Consider the following 9,634-nt stretch of genomic DNA (forward strand, 5'->3'; position numbering starts at 1 on the left):
AGCTACAAAGAAATCCTTAGCCATTTCACTATATTTAGTGTTCTTTTGCCTTTCTTTTGTTTTGTTTGTTAACCAATACAAAACAAAAATTAACTAAAAGCTTACAAGCTAATTCAGAAGCAATAGTTAAACAGTTAAACGTGTGTTTAGTGAAAATTTTAATATCGTTATTCAATCAGCATGGTGATGACTTAGTGCTAATTGAAGTTTCATGTTCCTCTCAGAAGTTAAACTTCGTTATTTATAAGTTTTAATATTTCGGTTCATATAATTTTACCGAGTTTAAGATTATATCTAGCTAGTATAAAGTAATAAAGGTAAGGAACTTTACACCAAAAAAAAGTTAACTATTGATGATCATTTAGCTTGATGCCAAGTTTCTCTCGAGGCTTTTACAAAAAAAAAAGTTTATCTTGAGGCTGTTTAAGTTTAACTCTGAAAGTTTTTTTGAACATGAAATTCGGAATACATAGGACTGCTACATGCATGATCAAATAAAAACATGTATTTATTGTTGGTAAAAGTATAATTTTTAGCAAAAAAAAAAAGGATGATGAGAATGAGATATGCCCACGGATTACACGCATGTATAAGGATGTAAGACCACCCGCATCGGGGGTTTATGAGAGAGTCATGGGCTCGGTATCATAGGCCTTTTCGATTAAAAGAAATGAATAAATAGGTTTCAACCCGTGAACCGGGTCTTCCAAGTGAGCCCGTATGATACGGAGTCATGCCACGCGGCGCAGAGGGAGTGGCTACGCGATCTCGCGTGTTGAGTGAGAAAAAAAGGGTATCGCGTGAAAGATCCCATTTTCCCTTCTCTCTTCGAAATCTAGGGTTTCTCCGTCTCTGAGGGGATTTCGTGTCGAAGTCCAGAGCCGGAGATTTTCTCGATCAATTCGTCGTCGGAGTCTCTCGTAAACGCTCTCAGGTGAGTCTCAATCACTCCGGGACGAGATAGCTTCGATTTGATCTCGAGAGGTTTCTAGGTTAAGGATGTCGATTTGGGGGTTTCGTCTTAGGGTTGGAAATCGAGAAGGGGGTTTCGATTTCTTGGTTAAAATCGACATACGGTTTCCTTTTAGGGTTCGTTTATCGTGGATATCATTTCGATTTGGGGGTTTCGTGTAAGGGTTCGAAATCTAAAAGGGGGTTTTAATTTCTTCGTTTAAATCAACATACGGATTTCTTTCACTGTTCGTTCATCGTGGATTTGAATTGGATTTGGGGGTTTTTAGTTAGTCTTTCAAAAAATTTTTTTTTTTTGTTTCTCGGTTGCTTCTGTTCTAATTATTTGTTTTCCTGATACAGATGGATCCCGAAGCAGAGATAAGAGACACAAAGAGAAGAAAGGAGCACATCGATATGCTTTCATACGTGTGTGATTCAGAACACAGGATTCCGACGAGGTGTCCCTGTGGTGGGAGTATAATTCACGAGGTTCGTGGGAAGGAGGAATACGACACTCTCCCCGGCAAGCGTTTCTTCACCTGCATAAACTACGAGGTAAAAAACGGGTTCTTGTCTTTTAAATTATGTCTTCTGTTTTTGTCTGTTAATTAACAATCTGATATAGTTTATGTGTTGTTACCAAGGCTGATGGTTTTCATTATCGTCAGCCTTGGGTCATTGGTGTGCAGGAGCATATCGAACGGCTCACAAGTCGTGTGGAGGAGGTGGAGGCGGTGATCAAGTGGCTGCCGGAAGTGAATAATAAGATTAAGAGTCTGGAGGTAATCTGACTTCCCACTTTTGAATTTTGTTTTGTAATTTTTTTCTTATATTTTATACAGTGACTAACACCATCTCATTGTCATTTCCTTGTACAGGCAGAGGTAAAAGCCCTCACTGTGGAGGTTGATAGGCTCACTGGGAAGGTTTATAACCTGACCGTGCAGGTGGATCACTTGGAGAAATGCTGCTTCGACTGAAAACACAAAGGTAACCACACTATCCCTAGAGTTGTTGCCTAATGAATTTGAACTTGAACTAGAGTAGGTTAGAGTAGTAGTAGAATTTAAACTTGAACTGAACCAGAACTGAAGTAGTTGTGTAGTTAAGTTAAGTGTAATCAATTTTTGAATGGTCTGTGTGAACTTGGATTTAAACTTCAACTGAACCAGAACTAAATTTAAACTTGAAATAATTAATTTGAAAACCTGATTTGATGTTTATTGAATGGTCTGTGTGAAGTAGTTGTGTAGTTAAGTTAAGTGTAATCAATTTTTGGTGGTTAGAAGGTGTTTACTTCCTTGTACTTTCAAACCCAAAAGTTGTTTAAAAACCTAGCTAATCGACATCTTCAAACAGAAACGAAAACTTAAAAACTTCAATACTCAACCAAAATGGATCCTTTTCCCCTAAACTCTCCCGGCTTTGTTAACATGCTTACTTCCCAGACCACTCAGCCAATAGAAATAGGATCTTCTGAGGTTCCTAAACCTCCGGAAAGGAGGAAGTGGACAACCAAAGAAGATTTGGTGTTGATCAGTGCTTGGTTGAACACCAGCAAGGATCCAATAACCAGTAATGAGCAGAAGCTAGGAGCATTTTGGAAGAGAATAGAGGAGTACCTGAATGCTAGCCCTCTGCTCGTTGGCTCTATTCCTAGGGAGTGGAGTCAATGTAAGCAGAGGTGGGGAAGGATTAATGAGCAGGTGTGTAAGTTCGTGGGATGTCATGAAGCTGCTCTGAAGGAGCAGGCGAGTGGACATAATGAGAATGATGTCATGAAGGTGGCTCATGACATCTTCTTTAATGACTACAAAGCCAAGTTCATTCTTGAACATTGTTGGAGGGAGCTTCGGTTTGATCAAAAATGGAGATCACACAGTCTGACATCAAATGGTGCAAAGGAGAAAAGGAAGGAAACTGCGGATGAGGTGTGTTGGGGTCAAAATCGGTCACGACGGAATCAATGTCTGAAAGTCCGTAAAAATCAGCATAACCGTTTTTACGAAAAGTAATCTTCGTAAAGATATCTTTACGAACAGCCTTGAAGTAAAATATCGTCCAAATCTCAATCGAACCACTAAATACCGATTGTCCGAAGGCAACGGACATGTATCCAAATCGGCCGCGGACAAGCTCGAGTATGGAAATCAGACCGCGGACAAGCCAAGCTCGATCGATACGCGGCGACCAAGCATGCACACAGCTCGGTCGCTACGTAGCGACCGAGCTCGAGCCAAGCTCGGTCGCTACGTAGCGACCGAGCATCCGTCTCGCTCGGTCGCTACGTAGCGACCGAGCTCGAGCCAAAGCTCGGTCGCTACATAGCGACCGAGCGATCGTCCCGCTCGTCGCTACGTAGCGACCGAGCTCGAGCCAAAGCTCGGTCGCTACGTAGCGACCGAGCGATCGTCCCGCTCGGTCGCTACGTAGCGACCGAGCTCAGCCAAGCTCGGTCGCTACGTAGCGACCGAGCGATCGTCCCGCTCGGCCTCTACGTAGCGACCGAGCTCGAGCCAAAGCTCGGTCGCTACGTAGCGACCGAGCGATCGTCCCGCTCGGTCGCTACGTAGCGACCGAGCTCGAGCCAAAGCTCTGTCGCTACGTAGCGACCGAGCGATCGTCCCGCTCGGTCGCTACGTAGCGACCGAGCTCGAGCCAAAGCTCGGTCGCTGCGTAGCGACCGAGCGATCGTCCCGCTCGGTCGCTACGAAGCGACCGAGCTCGAGCCAAAGCTCGGTCGCTACGTAGCGACCGAGCGATCGTCCCGCTCGGTCACTACGTAGCGACCGAGCTCAGCCAAGCTCAGTCGCTACGTAGCGACCGAGCGCTCGTCCCGCTCGGTCGCTACGAAGCGACCGGGCTCGAGCCAAAGTTCGGTCGCTGTGTAGCGATTGAACCTTTCCGAACGTCAATACGACACCAGTTCTTGCATTCTCGTCAAAACCTTCGAATGCTATCTCCCGAAGACCGTAGCAAGCTCAGTCCATGTTTCCCGCCATTCTAATTCATCGATCAAACTTCGCGGATTAGAAACCGCGGAAAACTCGTAGTAAACGTGTCGAGTCGGAAGACGGTCCAAAGGGACCTAAAACACGACTCGAGGCCCATCCTACGATTTTCCTAATCAAAAGCCCGTAAACCACAGCCTGGTTTACGCTTGGTCCACAAGGAAGGATAAATGTCAAGTTTCCGCGGATAAATACGGAAGTTTTGAAGATAATTGTGAAGATCGGGAAAAATGGAATATCTCCATTTTTATGCTATGACGGCTTAAGGGCAGAAGAGTAAAAGCATAAACCGACCTTGGAGCTAGTATATAAGGAGTCCTAGGCGAGGAGCAAGGGAGAGAGCTTTTTAGATTCGGAATTCTCTGCACTTAGAAACTTTAGGCTTATTCTCGACAAGTTCGGTTTCTATGACTGGCACTCAATTACTAGACGAACTCGCCCAGGCAGTTCGATCTCTTGTCCAGCTCTATCAATTGAACTACGTTCGGCTTGATCCTCGAAAGGGGTACGTAGGCAGCCTTTAACAAGGTTCAGTCCGAAATCAATCTAAGCCTTTTAGATATCTTTTTCGTCCTTTGTTATCGAGCTGCGACTCAACTAGGATTAGGGTTTTATGTTGCTAGAACTAGGTAACTCGCTGACGGCCCCTGCGGCCAAAGCCTTTGTATTCTCTTGTAATGATCGCAACGCTCTTACGCGGACTCGAAATAAGATCTACTGTTTTCTCTAAACTCGTTTGTTATCTTTTCATGATTTCCGCATATATTCGATCACTTGTCGTTGGCTCTCGCAGAGATCCGGGACCTCTGGGAAATTAGGGTTTTCCTAGTTTCCTTATTTAAACGGAAATCGACAGTGCGAATTTCGGTTCCCACAGTTTGGCGCTAGAAGGAGGAGGGGTTACGGATTACTCTTACTCATGGCCACAAAACGCTTGATCGAAACGATGTTTGGATATATGAAAGACAAACTCGCAGCACTGACTGCTCCTATGGCCAACGCTTACGCAAACGCCGCAGTTTTCAACAAAATCGAAAACTTAGTCGCGACCTTCCGCCACAGGAAGAGCACTAAAACAAGCTCGCGATTTCTCCCTGTAAACAAGAAGGGAAACGAAATTTTATCAAAACCCCGTAAACAAATCTCGATGCGTAAGGGTTTTACCAAAACACGTTTTCCGAAAACATTTCGGAAGGATAAAACTTGTTCTCCCAAAAAAAACCGCTGAAAAACCCCTACGTTAATCGCGGGAAAAAGGAAACACAACAAAACGATTACACAGCTCGGTCGCTACGTAGCGACCGAGCACGCACACTGCTCGGTCGCTACGTAGCGACCGAGCACACGCTGCTCGGTCGCTACGTAACGACCGACATCGTCACACACGCTGCTCGGTCGCTACGTAGCGACCGAGCACACACGCTGCTCGGTCGCTACGTAGCGACCAAGCACACACGCTGCTCGGTCGCTACGTAGCGACCGCACACACACGGCTCGGTCGCTACGTAGCGACCGAGCACGCACGCTGCTCGGTCGCTACGTAGCGACCGAGCACACACGCTGCCGGTCGCTACGTAGCGACCGAGCACGACGAACACGCTGCTCGGTCGCTACGTAGCGACCGAGCACGCACACTGCTCGGTCGCTACGTAGCGACCGAGCACGCACACTGCTCGGTCGCTACGTAGCGACCCGAGCACGCACACGCTGCTCGGTCGCTACGTAGCGACCGAGCACACACACTGCTCGGTCGCTACGTAGTGACCGAGCTCAAGCCAACTCTCCACTCGCTACATAGCGACCTGTAAGGCCTCAGAAAGGTCCTCCTTTGGGTTCTCTTTTGAATCCTCGTCGAAACGCTTTTCGTTTCGTCTCAATCGGAGTTTCCGTTGAGATTTTACGACGAACACAAGTGGGATTCTTCTGGCTTGCTTCCACTCGCTACGTAGCGACCTGTCAGACTGTCAGTCGCTACGTAGCGACCTGTAGGCCTCAGAAAGGTCCTTCTTTGGGTTCTCTTTTGAATCCTCGTCGAAACGCTTTTCGTTTCGTCTCAATCGGAGTTTCCGTTGAGATTTTACGACGAAAACAAGTGGGACTCGTCTCGGTTTGCTTCCACTCGCTACGTAGCGACCTGTCAGACTGTCAGTCGCTACGTAGCGACCTGTAAGGCCTCAGAAAGGTCCTCCTTTGGGTTCTCTTTTGAATCCTCGTCGAAACGCTTTTCGTTTCGTCTCAATCGGAGTTTCCGTTGAGATTTTACGACGAAAACAAGTAGGACGCTTCTCGGCTTGCTTCCACTCGCTACGTAGCGACCTGTCAGACTGTCAGTCGCTACGTAGCGACCTGTAAGGCCTCAAAGAGTTCTTCCTTTGGGTTCTCTTTGAATCCTCGTCGAAACGCTTTTTGTTTCGTCTCAATCGGAGTTTCCGTTGAGATTTTACGACGAAAACAAGTAGGACTCTTCTCGGCTTGCTTCCACTCGCTACTTAGCGACCTGTCAGACTGTCAGTCGCTTCTTAGCGACCTGTAAGTCCTCAAAGGGTTCTTCCTTTGCGTTCTTCTTTGAATCCTCTTCGAAATGCTTTTCGTTTCGTCTCAATCGGAGTTTCCGTTGAGATTTTACGACGAAAACAAGTAGGACGCTTCTCGGCTTGCTTCCATTCGCTACGTAGCGACCTGTCAGACGTCAGTCGCTACGTAGCGACCTGTAAGTCCTCAAAGGGTTCTTCCTTTGCGTTCTCCTTTGAATCCTCTTCGAAATGCTTTTCGTTTCGTCTCAATCGGAGTTTCCGTTGAGATTTTACGACGAAAACAAGTGGGACTCGTCTCGGCTCCCTTCCACTCGCTATAGCGACCGAGATGACATCCTCACTCGCTATAGCAACCTGTCAGGCCTCAAAGGGGTCCTCCTTTGCGTTCTCCTTTGAATTCTCATCGAAACGCTTGGTTTCGTCTCAATCGGAGTTTCCGTTGAGATTTTACGACAAAAACAAGTAAACCTCATCCTAAACTCCTTGGCTTGTTTCTGCTCACCCTACCTCCATCTTTGCGTTCACTTTCGAATCTCGATCGAAACGTCTCTTGTTTCGCCTCGATTGAAGTTACCATTGAGACTTTACGATATAAAAAAAAAAAAAAAAAACAGCAAGACCTATTTTCTCGCATGGATTCAGATTAATCGTATAAAACGGCAATGGTTAACTTAACACCTTAGCCGCCTTAACTATACGATTACGTTGGACCTTTTTACAAAAATCGACGTCTATCTAAGGAGAAGATAACAGTCAAGTTCGGAAGATAAATGTCAAGTTTCAAGGGTAAACACCAATATCGGAAATGGCGAACATACACGAGAATAGGAAACGGAAATGAGCACGCAAAACTGAGAAGGGACAAAACTGCATCTTCGAGAGAACTAAGGTATTTCCGACTTGAAATTTTTGAAATCAGACTTGGATTTTCGTAGGAAATTACTTTGAGCTGCCCTATAGAACTTTAGGGAACGTAAACCTAGGCGGATAGTCTAGCGAACTAAGTTTTAAGCGATTTTCCTGTCTCGATATATTGTTCCATAATTGTTCATCCAAATCTTGCAAACCGATCTAAACTCTCCGAAAGTCGAGAAATGATCGCCACGCATATCAAGCTCGCTTCCTAAAGAGAGAAAAAGTTAGAGACATGAACGTCGTCTTAAAACCGATTCGTTTCTGGCAATTTTCTCGGAACCGACATATCCCAAGTCGTCAACGTGGAAACAACCAAATCACAGTCCAAGCGTCGTCTATAAATCGTCCCGAATTATCGATCATTCCAAACATCAGGAGAGGAAACGTACACAACCCTTCAAAGTATCGGTTCAACCGTTTTTCTTTCGTAAAAAAAAAAAAGGGGGAGTAGGTACGTATACTATACTCGTATACTCCCAAACTTCAAAAAACTTCTGCAAATCGTCAAGAATAGGCAAACGACAATCTTAATATTCGTCTAAACGCTAGCAACATATCCAGACGATCATGAACATAATCTCAAAAACTATACATCATTTCTTGTCGCAATCATGCGTACAGAAAACTTGTACCAATATCAAACTGAAACTCGACGATTAGCCAAAGTATTGAAGCCTTTTCCGGCTTCAGAAAGCCAGTTTCGTTTTAAACTTAGCGGCGAGAAATCTTCAATCACCAAAGCATTTCTTTCAGTTTCCGTTGTACCAAGTAAGTCACGGAAAAGTATCGAAAACATTTGCGACGAAGAAAACTCGAGAATATATGTAGCATCGTGCACATTTAAAAGAGCACTTTCCTCCCGATGGTTAGCTAGATCCACTTCTGGTTGACCAATTCTTTCAAGAAACAAATGTGTCATGAGAATCCTCTCGAAAAACCTATGAAAAACGTTCCGCGACTAGATCGTATTGAAATAAACTTCGGTAATACTCCATGGGTAACGCCAAGCACCTTCACCTAAGATCAAAATCACAGCGGGAACGTTTCTCGTAGAACCCGCAGAAACAATGCTACTTTGACATATGTATACATATCACTGATTTACGACCTTCGTAAAATCGGTTATATGATATGATAAATTATCGTATAGCCCACAATCGGAAATCATATGATAAATTCTTCATAACGAAACTAAGTCCTAACAACCAAACGGTTAACGGAAAAATCTAAACTTTTCGAAAATTGACCAAGTTCAATACGCTCCACAATTCACTTTAAGCCCGCAACGTTTTAACCACAATACGCGGCATGTAAGGAAAAATTCGTAACAAAGCTTCTAGAGCTATACGAAACATCCTAAAAAATGCACGAAATACATCTCGGAAGGCCCAACTCTTCACAAAGCACCATGAAGGAAAACACTTGTTCCCATGGAAAATTTACACGACACCTCAGTCATAATTCCTCGATCGCAAACAAAACTATTAGCATCCGAACAGGAACAACAATTTTTGGCTGCGAACATTCTTAGTCAAACCAGAATGTTCTCAAACACAGGGCTAATACTAAACCCTCGCAACATCGCGAAATATCTTCAAAGCCCGCGAACATTTCAAGCACGAAACGTGGATACGAAAGAATAACAAATCTTCAGCATCGCGAGACGTCGCGGACGCCTGAAGATTAGTTCTTCGACAATTTCCTCCTCGATAAAAACACCTTCATGGAAGACCAGACAGTCATACGCACTAACATCTTCTCAAAACATATTCTTCGCGAAGACTCAAAATAGTAATTTTTACCATTAAGTTTGTTGCTGATCACAACAAACTCTTACGTCCTAAACAGACTTAGCCATCTCAGTAGATGACTCTCTTTACATCCGACACAAGGATAATAGCGCTATAAAAGAAATCCGAAATTTTGGTCCAGCACTTCCGGTCTCCGGAGAGATGCTCGATTCGTATCAACCAAGTCGTATAAGCCGAGAAACTATCGCGGACTTTAAATCGATACGAATCAGGAAGAAATGAAACGGGAAAACGATAGCCGGCCAGTCACCGCACCTCTTAACCGAAAGTAAACCTAGGTCTTGCCCTAAACCCAGCGCACTGGTCTCTAACATCTCTAGGCATAGTATCAAACACCCTGATACGAGATCCCAAATTTGTCTCTTTGCCAATATTCGAACGTCTTCAGAAAATCCCGCAAGTTTACACC

The 9,634-nt window shown here is 44.7% G+C and overlaps 2 protein-coding genes across 5 annotated transcripts in view; both read left to right on the forward strand.

Moving 5' to 3' along the window:
* The first annotated feature begins 934 nt into the window (after positions 1 to 934).
* The window catches only part of LOC117126476 (putative nuclease HARBI1), a 25,895-nt gene continuing 17,195 nt past the window's right edge, over positions 935 to 9,634 (forward strand). Inside the window, exons 1-2 of one of the 4 annotated variants that reach the window (XM_033274510.1) lie at positions 935 to 1,736; positions 1,833 to 2,885. The gene's annotated coding sequence lies outside the window, so the exon portion shown is untranslated. Of the gene's footprint in view, positions 2,886 to 9,634 lie in introns of all 4 variants that reach the window. The other 3 variants (XM_033274508.1, XM_033274511.1, XM_033274505.1) reach the window with 3 other exon arrangements.
* LOC117126903 (glutathione S-transferase T3-like) overlaps positions 2,349 to 9,634 on the forward strand; it is a 17,040-nt gene continuing 9,754 nt past the window's right edge. Inside the window, exon 1 of the mRNA XM_033276181.1 lies at positions 2,349 to 2,885. Within this exon, the coding sequence (XP_033132072.1) occupies positions 2,349 to 2,885 (537 nt within the window). The remainder of the gene's footprint in view (positions 2,886 to 9,634) is intronic.

Source organism: Brassica rapa, chromosome A01, assembly GCF_000309985.2.
Source record: "Brassica rapa cultivar Chiifu-401-42 chromosome A01, CAAS_Brap_v3.01, whole genome shotgun sequence".
Classification (NCBI taxonomy): Eukaryota; Viridiplantae; Streptophyta; class Magnoliopsida; order Brassicales; family Brassicaceae; genus Brassica; species Brassica rapa.